Source organism: Solanum tuberosum, unplaced genomic scaffold (genome assembly GCF_000226075.1).
Source record: "Solanum tuberosum cultivar DM 1-3 516 R44 unplaced genomic scaffold, SolTub_3.0 scf00152, whole genome shotgun sequence".
In the NCBI taxonomy this organism is placed as follows: Eukaryota; Viridiplantae; Streptophyta; class Magnoliopsida; order Solanales; family Solanaceae; genus Solanum; species Solanum tuberosum.
In genome coordinates, this window is record NW_006239078.1 from 63,383 (window position 1) to 78,953 (window position 15,571).

At 34.5% G+C, this 15,571-nt stretch overlaps 2 protein-coding genes across 3 annotated transcripts; both read left to right on the forward strand.

The window, feature by feature from the left end:
• The first annotated feature begins 467 nt into the window (after positions 1–467).
• Positions 468–10,031, forward strand: LOC102597324 (protein DECREASED SIZE EXCLUSION LIMIT 1). 2 transcript variants are annotated; one of them, XM_015311229.1, is made up of 13 exons: positions 468–639; positions 1,089–1,151; positions 1,789–1,860; positions 2,027–2,083; positions 4,006–4,175; positions 5,076–5,134; positions 5,224–5,314; positions 5,498–5,564; positions 5,937–6,019; positions 6,123–6,214; positions 6,652–6,758; positions 6,922–6,985; positions 9,506–10,031. In XM_015311229.1, the coding sequence occupies exons 1-13, from the start codon at positions 521–523 to the stop codon at positions 9,602–9,604; spliced, it is 1,143 nt and encodes a 380-aa protein (XP_015166715.1). In that variant the 5' UTR covers positions 468–520; the 3' UTR covers positions 9,605–10,031. The 2 variants fall into 2 exon arrangements, with proteins under 2 accessions (XP_015166715.1, XP_006353150.1); XM_006353088.2 differs by lacking the exon at positions 9,506–10,031 and adding an exon at positions 7,092–7,535.
• A 293-nt stretch (positions 10,032–10,324) lies between these two features.
• On the forward strand, positions 10,325–13,308 carry LOC102597650 (uncharacterized tRNA/rRNA methyltransferase YsgA). Its single transcript, XM_006353089.2, has 4 exons — positions 10,325–10,747; positions 12,017–12,323; positions 12,426–12,476; positions 12,894–13,308. The coding sequence occupies exons 1-4, from the start codon at positions 10,497–10,499 to the stop codon at positions 13,302–13,304; spliced, it is 1,020 nt and encodes a 339-aa protein (XP_006353151.1). The 5' UTR covers positions 10,325–10,496; the 3' UTR covers positions 13,305–13,308.
• The last annotated feature ends 2,263 nt before the right edge of the window (positions 13,309–15,571 follow it).

Genomic DNA, 15,571 nt, shown 5'->3' on the forward strand with positions numbered 1-15,571 from the left:
ATTTACAGTCTAATCACCATCAATATTAATCACTATCATCCACCACAATCATCAATCACTTTTGATAATCACAATGTTATTTATAGTCTAATCACCATCAATATTAATCACTACCATCAACTATCACTATCGTCCACCACAATTATCAACTTACTATCGAAGATGGTCATCAATATCTATTGCCAATCACAACCACTAACCACTTTCAATATCCCAATCGACATTCACAACCACCATTAAAAATTTATAATATTTCATTGATATATGATATTACAATACTTTAATATTTATTAGTTTTTAAATAAAGGAAAAATGTACACATTTATGTGTTAAAAAAACAAACCGTCATAATTATTCGGCATTTAAATATTAATATTATAATATAAAACATTTTAATCTCAATGAAAATAAATAAGTCGTTCGAAATACAATTAAAGAGATTATTTCATTTATATATAAAAAAAAATAGAAAAAAGGTTAAAAAATAAAAAGCAGGCAAAGTGTTTGACATAATGCTCCAATGGCAGAACAAGGAATGAACAGAAGACCATCGCCAGACCCAGTCTCAGTGCTACGAGGTCACCGCGCTTCGGTAGCTGACATTTGTTTTCATCCTTCTAAAACCATATTGTTTTCTGGGTATGAACGAACTTCTCCAGTTATTTACGACATTCTAAGCTCACGTTTGATCATAGATTTTGAAGTCGAAACTTGAAAAATTGAGTTATTGAAGTTGTAACTTTTGAAATTTAAAACGTTGTGCTCGAATATGCGTTATTATTGGAAAAAGATTGGAACGTTGTGAGTGGAAGTCCCAAAATCCCAAAACTGGTCTGAGCTCCGGCTCCGGTTTTGATCATAGATTTTGAAGTTGAAACTTAAAAAATTGAATTTTTGAAGTTGTAATTATTGGAAATTTTGAAGTTATGTTTGGACATGCATTTTACTCGGAAAAAAATTGAAGCTTTGTGTCTGAAAGTCTCAAAAGCCAGTTTTTGGGAAGCATGTGATCAAATTTCATGGTCAAACAGATATTAAGTTGACGTAGGGCATACTGATTGGGTACATATAATATGGTTATATTGCAGGTCAACTGATGGAGAATTGCGGATTTGGGACACAGTACAGCACCGTACAGTTTCTTCTTCTTGGTATAATTTATAATAGTTTCTTGTGCTTAGATTATGCTACTTGATTTTTGATATGCTTACTCGAGCTGAGGGTTTATCGGAAACAGCCTCTTCTTGGTACACCTAAACCCCACTTATGGGATTATACTAGTTATGTTGTTGTTGCTGGTTCTTGTACTTTGATTATCGTAGTTATTGTCAGAATGCTTTATTATGCTTTTACTTCCGTTTGTTCTTTTTCTGGACTGCTTTGGACTGTTTTTCCTTGAGCCGAGGTCTATCAAAAACAAACTCTCTACCTCCCTAGACCCCACTTTGTAAGACTACACTGGGAATGTTGTTGTTGTTGGTATGATTTATAATATTTTGGCTGGCTCCCCATGTTCATCATGTAGTTTGAACATCTTCTTAATTAGTCCCCTGGACTAGTTTGGGATAAGTATAGTAACTGTTGTATTATAAATTTTTTGCAACCCCAACTTGGCATATTTATTGTTTCTTAGCAGACCTCAACTAGTTTGGGATTTGACGGATAGCTGTTGTTGCATTACAAGCTTCTCTATAACTAATTTAGGATTGAGGGTACTTGTTGTATGCTGAACTTCTTCTTGGATCCTAACACAGTTGGGGTTTAATAGTCGATCACTGCTAACTGCAGGGTGCATAGTGCAGCACATGGGGTAATTTGTGTTGCAGCGAGTCCTGTTCTAGGGGATAACAAAGTTATCAGGTGCCTCTGTTTCTATCTTTATAATCGCTGTTAATTTGTTTGATATTTCAGTCAGTAGTAGTATTGTCACACCTTTGAGTTTGAAATGAAGATGTTTTAGTGCCATCTGCTATTACAGATAGTTGGGTTAATTTTGTTTAAGGTTTGCCTTCTGTAATTTCCACAGCCAGGGCAGGGATGGTAGCGTCAAATGTTGGGAGTTTGGAGAAGGAGGTTTGTCCAGGTATTCAGGTCTATATGTTTTAAATTATACCTTAGTATTGAAATCATGTTGGATTTCATTTATGCTTGTTACTTTACAGGGATTGTGTCTTGATTCATTTGTTTTTGCACATTGTGTGATGGAATTCTGTGGGATGCTTAAATGAACCAGTTATTTGGTGTGATAATGCATGGCAGCTTATTTGTCCCCCTGGATTCTTGGTTCAAAGTTGATCACAAGCCTTTTACTATCATCACTTCTTAGTGCAATGTGCCTTTCTTTTTTCTTGTACGTTAAAGCAATATGCCTTCCTTCTGGGTGTTTGGAGAAAATATATGGACTCACAAACTTGGTCACAAATCCTACATTTTCTGCAGTATGATCTTATTTAATTTATAGAAAGTTATGCAGAGATTGGTATATGAGTGGTATCAAGAAACTAAACCCTCGAGAATATTGGACCTTCTACCTCTGATTATAGCAAAGTTGATTTAAAATCCAGAAAATGTCTTGTGATCTGAAAGAAAAAATCACGGTACAACAAGATGTTATGGGTAGTGGACTTGAAGAAAGACGAGTCAAGTCACCTTTGCTCTTTAGTGAGTTTAGACTTGTTCTCCCCCTTGGGGCTGAGCATGTGAAAGTTTGGGCAGTACCACCCCCTACAACTTCTGTTTGAAATTTTATCCTACAGAACCATCTAACATTCTTTGAAACTTGATGGATGAATAGAAATAAATGGAATTGTAATCTCACAGTATCAACAGAAACAGTTTCGCAATGCATAACTTATAATCAATATCAATCAGCAGGAAATGCAAGAAGCCAAGAACAACTCCCAAAATTTGGCAACTAGATCATTATGCCTATATGATTAGTGTACATGCAAACTAAGAGATTTAGAGTTCTATATATGTTGTGAGGCAACCATGGTCAGCTTCGTCTTTGTTTCTTGTCGGGGGGGGGGGGGGGGGTTTCACTTATTCTATTTTTTGTGAAGTTAGACTTAAATGTGGCTAGTGCTGCAGGTTTCAAAGTTTTCTAGGCCGTCATATTGTATGAGAACTGATGCATTGCATTTTGGAGCTCAATAATCTTTTTCAGCACTATGCATGCTATGTATATGTGTGATCTCTCTTAACTCATTTCATGATAACGGCAGTCAAATCATAATTACAATTGCATTATAAGGAATGGGGGACAGTTCTTCTTCCTTTTTTGTATTTGTCTTTTTAAGTCCAATATCTTTTCACTTATTCTATTTTTTGTGAAGTTAGACTTAAATGTGGCTAGTGCTGCAGGTTTCAAAGTTTTCTAGGCCGTCATATTGTATGAGAACTGATGCATTGCATTTTGGAGCTCAATAATCTTTTTCAGCACTATGCATGCTATGTATATGTGTGATCTCTCTTAACTCATTTCATGATAACGGCAGTCAAATCATAATTACAATTGCATTATAAGGAATGGGGGACAGTTCTTCTTCCTTTTTTGTATTTGTCTTTTTAAGTCCAATATCTTTTCACTTATTCTATTTTTTGTGAAGTTAGACTTAAATGTGGCTAGTGCTGCAGGTTTCAAAGTTTTCTAGGCCGTCATATTGTATGAGAACTGATGCATTGCATTTTGGAGCTCAATAATCTTTTTCAGCACTATGCATGCTATGTATATGTGTGATCTCTCTTAACTCATTTCATGATAACGGCAGTCAAATCATAATTACAATTGCATTATAAGGAATGGGTTCTAAGGGCAATGGATCTTGTTTATCAACTTTTCTGGACTAATATTTGCAACATTATCTTTTCGATAGTCATTCCTTTACTTTCTTTTACAAGTTTTCTTACAATTTGCTGGCATGTTAGTTCGACTTTCGTTACCCTTTGGTGGTGTTCAATCTTCATTTACCTTATGATTAGGAATGTGATTTGTGCTTTCAACAGGACACCGTTACTTACAATAAAGACAAACGCTTATCATTTCTGCAAACTATCAATTGCAAAGTCACCAAGTGAGGCATTGGAGACTGATGATCTGGAGATAAACAAAATTGTTGATGACATGCAAAGGGGAGAACAAGGAGATCAACCCACTGATTCCACCATATCCAAAGGTTTTCTATCTCGTTCTTGCCTTTTCTTCACTTTTCAGTCCTCTCTTTTAATTAAGCTCAGTCCATTACTACTTAAATTTGACTTATTTGAGTTTGAATGTGCACTCACCTAGATTACTACAGATTTTAAAATTTTTGGTCAACTGAATGATATATTAAAGGGCTATTCAAATTGACTTCAATATCTCTCAATATAGGTTTTATTTAAACCTAAAGAAAAATATCAGATCAATGTCAACTGTTTTGCATTTTATATTAATATTATAGCATCCACATCTTATTTGAATATGTTGGAGTTTGAATAATGAGAACAAACTGAATACAGCCTTGGTGCAAATTGCAGAAATTGATCATCTTTACCTTGGAAGAATTGTCTGTCAGGTTTCGGGTATGATTTACATATTATTAGTGAAAGTTCCAAGTCAATTTTGAAAGCCATGGCTCCTCTGCTTAAGGAATAGACTAATACTTTCTTCTGTAAAATGTGCTAATTACCACTGTCATATTTCTCTAAACAATTTTTTTAAAAAAAAAATCCTCAAAAGTTTATTATAAGATCTCATCCAATTTGAAATAATCTTAGGTCTGATAGTTGCAGGCAGATTACAATACCATATTATTCAGTCTCAACATGTTATAAATAAGATCAAGACTTAATATCAAGAAATGGAATCATGTACTCGAGAAAATCAGTTTGTTGTGGTTTTTGTTGTGTATAAAGACTTGATGCTGAGTGTTTTTTATATGTTGCTTGGAATTTTGATGCTATTCGGTTCCTATATATTGCTGTGGTTCTCAAGTAAAGTATGCTTCTTTGTGTACCTGGATATTGATTGGTTGTGTTCATTGCTTTAATAGTATTTTGAGTCATAAGACTGTTTAACATATTGAAGTTTTCAGGTAAGGAGCTTAGTGAAGGACCAAAATATGTTGCTATAGCAGGGGAACAATCTTCTGTGGTTGGTTGATGGTTATTTCTGATACATTATCTTTTATTTTGAGTTTGTCGTATGGAATTTACTGAACACTAACCAATCCGTGTGCAAAGGTTGAGATTTGGGATGTCAATACTGCAGAAAGAATTGTAGAGCTGCCTCATAGCTCTGGTAGCCTCTCAAATCAGACTCCGAACCAAAGAGGTCTGTTTTTTTTCTCTTTTCGAGTTTTCTTCCCCTAGCTTGTAGCACATACTTTGGTATCTGCATCTAAAATTTTGTCATCTGCTTGGGTTTCTCTCTCTCTCAGGATACTCACTGTTGTTTCTCCTTTTAATTTGATTTAAAATTTCTGTTTGCATTTTCTCATAAAGTACATAACCCCAGGGATGTGCATGGCAGTTCAAGCGTTCTTACCTTCTGAATCTCAGGGGCACCTAAGTGTTATGGCAGGGTTTGTCCTCATATCTCCAATAGTAATCCAATTTATATTTTCTTTTCTATGTGTCTTTACATTCATATTCATATGTCCATGCTTCCTTGTATACGTTTATTTGCATTTGTGTGTGTATAAGGAGTAATTTTCAACATTGTCGAAATTCCCTGAATGTTTACTTCCTCTAGATATAACTGCAGAAAAGATTTCTAAAGTACAGTAGAGCATTTTAAATTTTGTGTCTTGGGGTGTCCGTTACCACATTGTATACCACCAACGTTCAATCTAGGATTCTTTCTTCGATAGAATTTCTGTTAAAAAATGATTTACTTGTATTTAATCAATTGGTGCTTGACTTAACAAACTAGATTCAAATACATATGCCTACAGGTATGAGGATGGATCCATTGCTTGGTGGGACTTGCGTAATCCCGGAGCCCCATTGACTGCAGTCAAGCTTCATTCAGAACCAGGCACACTATTCTACCATACATAAAATGCTTCATAATGAACCTTTTCTAGTTCTATTTTCATACTTACAACAGGCATAAAAGTCATCTTGTCTTCTCCCTGCAGTTTTAAGCTTATGCATAGATGGAGAATGCAAAGGTGGTCTCTCTGGAGCTGCTGATGAGAAAATTTTGATGTTTGCATTGGACCATTCTATGGTAACTCCAACGTAATCTCAAATTGCAAGATATGCTATTGTTGGATGGTGCTGTTGATGTGTATATATTTTCACGTTAACTCCTCTTATAGCAAGAAACTATTACTAAATGTCTTGGTTGATGACTGATTTGAAATGTGCATGCCTTAATGCTGTGAGGAAAATTTGGTTCTGATGTTTGAACCTCATTATCCACATACATTGACAAGTTGGTCATCTTTTGTGATATTTTGTTTAATCTGTGAATATGTGTAGTTTTCTGTTGCAGCAATACACTGTCAAACCAATGAAAAACATTGTCCACACTTGAGTAAATATACTTCTGCAGATTGCAGCTATTAATAGTTATTAGTTGTGGAACTTGCAACTAGTGGCATTATTTATTTGCAGGTCTATTATCTGGTAAACGTAACTTTCCTACTTTTTTCTGTAAACTAGGGTTCTTGTTTGATAAGAAAAGAAATTGTATTGGAGAGACCTGGCATCTCTGGAACCTCAATCCGTCCAGATGGAAAAATCGCTGCAACTGCTGGTTGGGATCAACGGTAGGGATCTTAGAGACTTTTAAACTGTCAATTTGTGTACATTGTGGCTACTTAGGGTGTAGTTGCACACCCTTTGTCAATGAGAGAAACATTTTTTAACATGTAGGTCATGTTTTCAATTGTCACTCTAACATTAGCTCTTCCACTTATCTTTCGTTGTCAGGGTTAGGATTTACAATTATCGCAAAGGAAAGCCTCTGGCTATTTTGAAATATCATAACGCCACGGTATGCAATTCCCTTTTTCTTTCTGTTGACTGTTGTTTTCCCTTAAACAATTGTCAAACTGACTTCATACCATTTTCATATCCTCTCTCACAATATGTTTCTGCAGTGCAACGCCGTTTCATTCTCTGCTGATAACAAATTATTGGCCTCTGCATCTGAAGATACAACAGTGGCTCTCTGGGAACTTTATCCTCCTAGAACATGACATTGTATCGTTGTTAATCCCCGTGGATTGTTTGTAATGAAGGGGTTAATGTCTGAAGTTTTACAGTGGGGAGAAGTTATCCCCAGATGAGCATATGGAGTTTGCTGGAAGATATTACTGATCATCAGAAAGAGAGGAGGACTTTAAGCTATTTTTGGGAAATACACTTTGTTCCGGCCTTTCCCCAGACCCTGCATATAGCGAGAGCTTAGTGCATTGAACTATCTCGCTTTTCAAGTTGTTAGAAAGAAACATAGTTGTGAAAGTACTAAAAAAGAACTCTACTTGTAACCCTTAAACAAGAAGAATTGTTATATCAAGCTCTTCATTTACATTTTGCTGCCATTTTTTGAGTTAATACCTTAAAATTCTCCTAAACTATCAAGGCTTTTATTAAGTTTAATATTTAAATTATGGAGTATTGTTATTATTCATGAACTATTAACATTTTCCATCTAAAAACTCTTGTAATGCAATGTTCCATAAATTACAACACCTTATTAAAAACGAATAATTTAAGAGCAATTTTGATCATATTCTAAATTTTAATTTACAAATTTAAAAAAACTAAAACTGGTGAAAATTTGTGTTATCTACAAAAATTATCTTTGTATAATCTATAGTTTACATAGTTGAGTCACGGAAGCATCCATTAGTACTCGTATTATTAGAGTAGACTTTCTACGTCACTCCGTCCGAGTTTTGGACCAAAAAAAAAAAATGAAAAAAAGGAACATCCTTTTAGATATTGTGAGAGGGCTACCCATGAAGAACTGAAAATCAAGAATTCAAATTTCCATTAACAATGAACATTTGTTGGATTTCTCCTTCCTATTTCCCACAAATTAAAGCTTCAATTTTGGAACCCAGAACCAAAATTCAACCAATTAGCTCAAAATCAGATTTCCCAACTGAAAAAATTGAATCTTTTTTGCCCTTTAATGTGAAATCCATCACTAGTACTTCAAACCCTTTTGTGGGTGGGGTGGGGGGAGGGGGAGGGGCGGAAGCCAAACCCCTCTGCGGGATTATATTGTTAAAATTATTTTTTATGTATATATAGTAGATACTGAATGACCTTTGATTTTTTCGTGTATTTACTTTTTCCGTGTGTTTTGTGGTATAATTTAGCCATTTCATGTTCTTAACTTGGTGGCTGTAGTCTTTGTTGATTGTGGTTAGCTTAATAGTTTAGCTTGAGCCTCACATTTTAATGCCAAATTGTTAGATTTTGAAGCCATTTGGCTTAATGTTGAGTTACAACTTAGAAGATTATTCCATTCCCCTTTGGGATATTAACACGCGGAATTCTTGCAAATTGGTGGAGCACAGTGTAGATCATACTTAGGTCCGTAGGGGCTCAGTTTTTTTCTTTGATACATTGCATAATCTTGAAATACTTGAGCAAGTAATAGAACAGATGATTGAAATGAGTAGTGATGTAGTGAGAAAAGACGGAGTAATTGATCTTAAAATACTTAACTTTTTGGGAGAAATCATGATTTGCATTGTGCTTTTCATGTTTCCAATTGAATGTCTATAATGGACTATATATCAACGGGAGAAATCAGAAGACGCGGACAATATTGAATCTTGAAGGGACAACTTCATATGTGTACATTTGGAATGGCCTAAGCTCTGTTGTTTTAGTTTAAGAAGCTCATTTTCATTTTCATCTTTTATGATCTATAAATGTGGTGATTTTCTGCTGAGTATTTTCTTCCGAGCTATGTCCTTTCTTATGCACTCCCTTGTGAACTGTTGGTTTGTTATTTTTTGCACTTGTTCATATTCTTTACTCATTCTTCCTTGAGGTTGGTCGTAGAGGGTTTGAGGAGGGGTAAAGGTAGGCCTAAGATGTATGTAGGCAAGACATAGCGCAGCTTCAACTCACCGAGGATATGATCTTTGATAGGAGGGTGTGGAGATCGAGCATTATGATAGAAGGTTAGTAGGTAGTTGAGTGCTTTGCTTTCCCGTTCCCGGAGTATTAGTATTAGTCTCCATTATTGTATTTTCTTCTTATTGTTCCTACTTGCTGCTACTGTCGTTTTTTTCATCTGTTTTGAGCCAAGGGTCTATCGAAACCAACCTATCTAGCTTTTCAAGGTAGGGATAGGTCGGCGTACACATGACCCTCCCTAGACCCCACTTTTGGGATTATACAATTCTTTTTGGTTTGTCATTTGACGATTTGATCTTTGATGAGGTATGCAATTCCCTTTTTCTTTCTGTTGACTGTTGTTTTCCCTTAAACAATTGTCAAACTGACTTCATACCATTTTCATGTCCTCTCTCACAATATGTTTCTGCAGTGCAACGCTGTTTCATTCTCTGCTGATAGCAGATTATTGGCCTCTGCATCTGAAGATACAACAGTGGCTCTCTGGGAACTTTATCCTCCTAAAACATGACGTTGTATCGTTGTTAATCCTCTTCTAAGTTAGTTCTTTAGACAACAATGAACCTCTATACGAACATTGGTTTGTAGGTTATGGTTTTTACCTGTCTTAATCCTCGCGGATTGTCTGTAATGAAGGGGTTAATGTCTGAAGTTTTGCAGCGCGGAGAAGTAATCCCCAGATGAGCATATGGAGTTTGCTGGAAGATATTACTGATCATCAGAAAGAGAAGAGGACTTTAAGCTATTTTTGGGAAATACACTTTGTTCCGGCCTTCCCCAAACCTTGCATATAGTGAGAGCTTAGTGCATTGAACTATCTCGTCTTTTGAGTTGTTAGAAAGAAACATAGTTGTGAAAGTACTAAAAAAGAACTCTACTTGTAACCCTTAAACAAGAAGAATTGTTATATCAAGCTCTTCATTTACATTTTGCTGCCATTTTTTGAGTTAATACCTTAAAATTCTCCTAAACTATCAAGGCTTTTATTAAGTTTAATATTTAAATTATGGAGTATTGTTATTATTCATGAACTATAACATTTTCCATTTAAAAACTCTTGTAACGCAAGGTTGCATAAATTACAACACCTTATTAAAAACGAATAATTTAAGAGCAATTTCGACCATATTCTAAATATTTCATTAATTACAAATAAAAAAACAAAAAATAGTGAAAATTTGTGTTATCTACAAAAATTGTCTTTGTTCAATCTATAGTTTACAGAGTTGAGTCACGGAAGCATCCATTAATACTCGTAGTATTATTAGAGTAGACTTTCTACGTCACTACCTCGGAGTTTTGGACCAAAAAGAATAATATGAAAAAAAGGAACATCCTTTTAGATATTGTGAGAGGGCTACCCATGAAGAACTGAAAATCAAGAATTCAAATTTCCATTAACAATGAACAGTTGTTGGATTTCTCCTACCTATTTCCCACAAATTAAAGCTTCAATTTTGGAACCCAAAACCAAAATTCAACCAATTAGCTCAAAACCAGATTTCCCAACTGAAAAAATTGAATCTTTTTTGCCCTTTAATGTGAAATCCATCACTAGTACTTCAAACCCTTTTGTCAAACACTGCCTTAAGCTTCGCCAGAACTCCTCTTATCGCCATTCTCATGGTTCTGTAATTGTTGTCGGTTCTTATGTATATATAGTAGATACTGAATGACCTTTTTGACTTTTTCGTGTATTTACTTTTTCCGTGTGCTTTATGGTATAATTTAGCCATTTCATGTTCTTAACTTGATGGCTGTAGTCTTTGTTGATTGTGGTTAGCTTAATAGTTTAGCTTGAGCCTCACATTTTAATGCTAAATTGTTAGATTTTGAAGCCATTTGGCTTAATGTTGAGTTACAACTTAGAAGATTATTCCATTCCCCTTTGGGATAGTTACACGCGGAATTCTTGCAAATTGGAGGAGCACAGTGTAGATTGTACTTAGTTCCGTAGGGGCTATTTGACACGTAGCATGATCTCGAAATACTTGAGCAAGTAATAGAACAGGTGATTGAAATGAGTAGTGATGTAGCAAGAAAAGAGAGTAATTGATCTTAAAATACTTAACTTTTTGGGAGAAATCATGATTTGCATTGTGCTTTTCATGTTTCCAATTGAATGCCTATGATGGACTATATATCAACGGGAGAAATCAGAGGACGTGGACAGCATTGAATCTTGAAGGGACAACTTCATACATGTATATTTGGAATGGCCTAAGCTCTGTTGTTTTAGTTTAAGAAGCTCATTTTCATCTTTTATGATCTATAAATGTGGTGATTTTCTGCTGAGTATTTTCTTCCGAGCTATGTCCTTTCTTATGCACTCCCTTGTGAACTGTTGGTTTGTTATTTTTTGCACTTGTTCATATTCTTTACTCATTCTTCCTTGAAGTTGGTCGTAGAGGGCTTGAGGAGGGGTAAAGGTGGGCCTAATAAGTATGTAGGCAAGACATAGCGCAACTTCAACTCTCTGAGGATATGACCCTTGATAGGAGGGTGTGGAGATCGAGCATTATGATAGAAGGTTAGTAGGTAGTTGAGTGTTTTGCTTTCCCATTCCCGGAGTATTAGTATTAGTCTCCATTATTGTATTTTCTTCTTGTTATTCCTACTTGCTGCTACTGTCGTCTTTTTCATCTGTTTTGAGCCGTGTTTTGAGCCGAGGGTCTATCGAAACCAACCTATCTAGCTTTTCAAGGTAGGGATAGGTCGGCGTACACATGACCCTCCCTAGACCCTACTTGTGGGATTATAATGGGTTTGTTGTTGTTGTCGTTGTGTTCTTCAATCTGCTTATTTGAAATTTTGAGCAACGTGGCTCGAGAAATTCTTTTTAGTTTGTCATTTGACAGTTTGATCTTTGATTAGGTAAACATCTTCCCGTAAAAGTTCGACCGATTTAACTGATCTATGTGACCTTTCTCAGGGAAATATATAGTTTTCAAGAAAGAATACAAGAGAGACCTATTACATTAGACTGCTTACTCGTGCTTGATGAAGCTCATATACCTGAAGACCTAAATCTTCAATCAGTTCGCCTTGTCCGCATCAGCTCAACAGTGATGAAGAAACTCTCTGGTTTACAGTCGATTGATTCTATTGAAATGATTGCGTTAATGAAAATTCCATCAACATTTCACAGTGTTGATGATGAATTCCTAGAAGAAGATTGCAGTACATGGTTCAAGAATGCTCATCGAGTTCTAGTTCTTGATGGAATCCAGGTAATTTACTTAGACCACATAAGAAAAATAATTTTGAAATTCATAAATTGCGCTAAAGAACCATATCGGAATCATTGAATTCATGACTACTGGCTGATGCAGGATCCTGGTAATCTTGGCACATTACTTAGATCGGCGATGGCATTTGGATGGGTAAGGAGATGGTTTTAATTTTGATTTTCGTCGATATTATCATTTATTTCTCAGCTATACTCACATTGGTCAGTACTTTCTAGTTTCTAGTACAGCATCTATAGTTCTTTGGTTCGTTCATGTTCTCATTGTGGTTACTGCTTTTTCGTATGACATAATACATAAACAGACTCTCAAACACCAAGTAGGCGCTTCAACTTTGAGTATGCACATCTAAACATCTCAACTCATCTCCACTGTGTCAGTTGAACATTTCACCATAACTACCATGTTCTCTTTGAAACCGACTTTGCATGTTATGTTATATTGTATGTTTTCTATAACAACATTTCGCTATAGCAGCCAAAAAATATCCTGACAAGCAACGTTGTTACAAAGATGCCTGACTGTAATATGCTAAAACAAATCTTTTGGCAGGGTGGTGCCTTCCTGCTTCCTGGCTGTTGTGATCCATTCAACGAGAAGGCGCTTAGAGCTAGTCGAGGAGCTTCCTTTCAACTCCCATTAGTCTCCGGCGATTGGCTCCACTTGGATGCTCTTAGAAACCATTATAACATGAAAATTCTGGCCGCTCATCCTGCTAACGATCAAAAGCCAAGGAGAATTTCCAGGCTCACCCGCGACTTTACAGATTCGTTAGCAGATAAGCCTCTATGTTTGGTTTTGGGCAGCGAAGGAGGCGGCCTTTCTGAGAGAGCTAAGGATTCAAGTGAGCTTGTGAGTATTCCGATGACCGGAGAATTCGAGTCTCTTAACGTTTCAATTGCTGGTGGAATATTGTTGTACATGTTACAACCTGAAAATCATAAAGATTTAAGCTCTGGTTGAAGCATTCTCATCTTATTTCAAGCAGCTAAGGATTTTGAAGAAAGTGAAAAAAATGACTATTTTCCAACTTTATCAGTCTAATGACTAGATAGTACAACTTAACCTCGGTACGAAATCACCTTTGTTAAAGAGTGTTTTATTCTTCAATATGATCTGACACTAGACCAGGTGGGAAACTAAAAATAAATTTGTCTTTAACTTCAAGTGAAATAATAAAACTTTAGCAGCTACCATCAAAGGATGTGGTGCAGTAGATGGTGTTATTTTCTTTTTAATCAGAATTTTCGGGTTCAAGCTTTGAATATGAAAAAATCATCATTGATAGGAAGTGCTTCCCATTGAACAAAATACTATGTAGCACGAAAAATTGTTTTAGATTATATCGAACTAAATCAAATCAAATCAAATTAGTTTATTTTGGTGTTCGATGCACACTTTTTAAAAATAAAAAAATTAAAGAATCGAATTGAAGTTTGATAAAATCGAGTGGGTTGAATTCGATATTTAAAATTAGAGACAAATTATTTGATTATGAAATCGACATGTGTTCTATTTAAATTAAAGGCAAATTAGTGTTAAAATATAATGATAAGGATATAATTGAACCGATAGTCAAATGAAGGGTAGTATTTATAATTGTTTCAAATACTATAAGGGCATATTTGACTATCTTTCATTTTTAAATATACAACAATTAACAAATATTGTTTCCCCCGTCGAAAGATAATTTATTTATTTTCATAAAAAATAAAAGTTAAACTGACTAAAAAGTAAGGGTTGATAATATTTTTGGCTCTCAGTAATTCCTTTGATTAATTATGAATAATCACAAATTTTCTGAAATATTAATCATTTCATCATTTAAGTATTCATGTACTATATTAAGTTTGTATAGATATTCAATGATAATATACTTCTAAAAATAGTTTAAATAGAATATATTTCCTACATAAAAAAAAATAAAAAAACCTATAATCTAATTAATTAAAAAATTAAATTTATTAAGTCATATCTCACAAAGATCAAAATTAAAAGTCATCAATATGGACCAAAGATAATAAAAATTAATTATTACTTTTAGGATTTATTTTTTTCCTTATAGGAATCCTAATGACGTTGAAGATCTTATAATTACTTGAAGATTACTCCAATAATATTTCTTGGAACGTAATTCACTAATATAAATCCACTTAATTTATACCTATAAAAATAATTCATATTTCTAATTAATTAACAACATCTTTATTATAAGGCTTCTAATAATACAGAGACATGGCTGGTTAGCACTTTTTAATTATTATTTTCTTCTCGTTGCATACATTTATTATTGTTTGATCTAACATTATTCACTAATTAATTTTATTACAGACGATAATCAGAATTCTGAAAATTCCTATGAAAGTATTTTTTGGGGTATGTTGAATTTATTTAGAATTCACTTCACTTATCTTGTTCATTTTATTCGTTATGTTTCTCTATAAATAATTTTCCAGCTACAACAATTCATATTAAAAAGAAGAATTTAATTGACTGACTGTCGTCGATTCATGATTTTTGTATTGATTCATGATTTCTTGTTTTTTTTTTTTCAATTAGGTTTGTCATTTGGAGTAGCTTCAGCATTAGCTTACAAAACTATTGGTGTTCTATTTCCTCAACGAAAGATCGAAGAAAAATATGAAGATGAGACAAATAAAGTTGTTCAAACTAATATACCTGTAGTTATTACTATTAATATACTGGACCAAGTGAAACTCCAGCACAATGCATATTCAAATCTTGAATCCAACTCTAAGGCAATACTTGATCGGCCTTCGTCGTTTGAGGAAGTGATAGGTTTATTACATGACGTAAGTATATCAACACTTTTTTTTTAATTTTCCAATCATTTGGTGTTCAAATTTCATAATATGGTCTCGACTAATAATTCAAAATCGTCTCACTCTCATAATATCCTTTAAAAGGAAGCTCTCTCTAACATTTTTTCCCCATTTCTATGATTTCAACTCGAAATCTCTAACAGCACAATGCATCTACAAATCCTGAATCCAACTCTAAGGCAATACTTGGTCGGCCTTTGTCGTTTGAGCAAGTGATAGGTTTATTACATGACGTAAGTATATCAACACTTTTTTTTTTTAATTTTCCAATCATTTGGTGTTCAAATTTTCATAATATGGTCTCGACTAATAATTCAAAATCGTCTCACTCTCGTAATATCCTTTAAAAGGAAGCTCTCTCTAACAATTTTTCCCATTCCTATGATT

What these genes read in the sequence shown, in the direction of transcription:
- LOC102597324 (XM_015311229.1), top strand. Translation starts at nt 521, where the DNA reads ATGGCAGAACAAGGAATGAACAGAAGACCATCGCCAGACCCAGTCTCA. An exon ending in GGAGAAGGAGGTTTGTCCAG is followed by an intron (nt 2,084 to 4,005) that starts GTATTCAGGTCT and finishes TGCTTTCAACAG; the next exon opens with GACACCGTTACTTACAATAA. An exon ending in CAGGGGAACAATCTTCTGTG is followed by an intron (nt 5,135 to 5,223) that starts GTTGGTTGATGG and finishes CCGTGTGCAAAG; the next exon opens with GTTGAGATTTGGGATGTCAA.
- LOC102597650 (XM_006353089.2), top strand. Translation starts at nt 10,497, where the DNA reads ATGAACAGTTGTTGGATTTCTCCTACCTATTTCCCACAAATTAAAGCT. An exon ending in ATTGTTGTCGGTTCTTATGT is followed by an intron (nt 10,748 to 12,016) that starts ATATATAGTAGA and finishes GATCTATGTGAC; the next exon opens with CTTTCTCAGGGAAATATATA. An exon ending in TAGTTCTTGATGGAATCCAG is followed by an intron (nt 12,324 to 12,425) that starts GTAATTTACTTA and finishes TGGCTGATGCAG; the next exon opens with GATCCTGGTAATCTTGGCAC.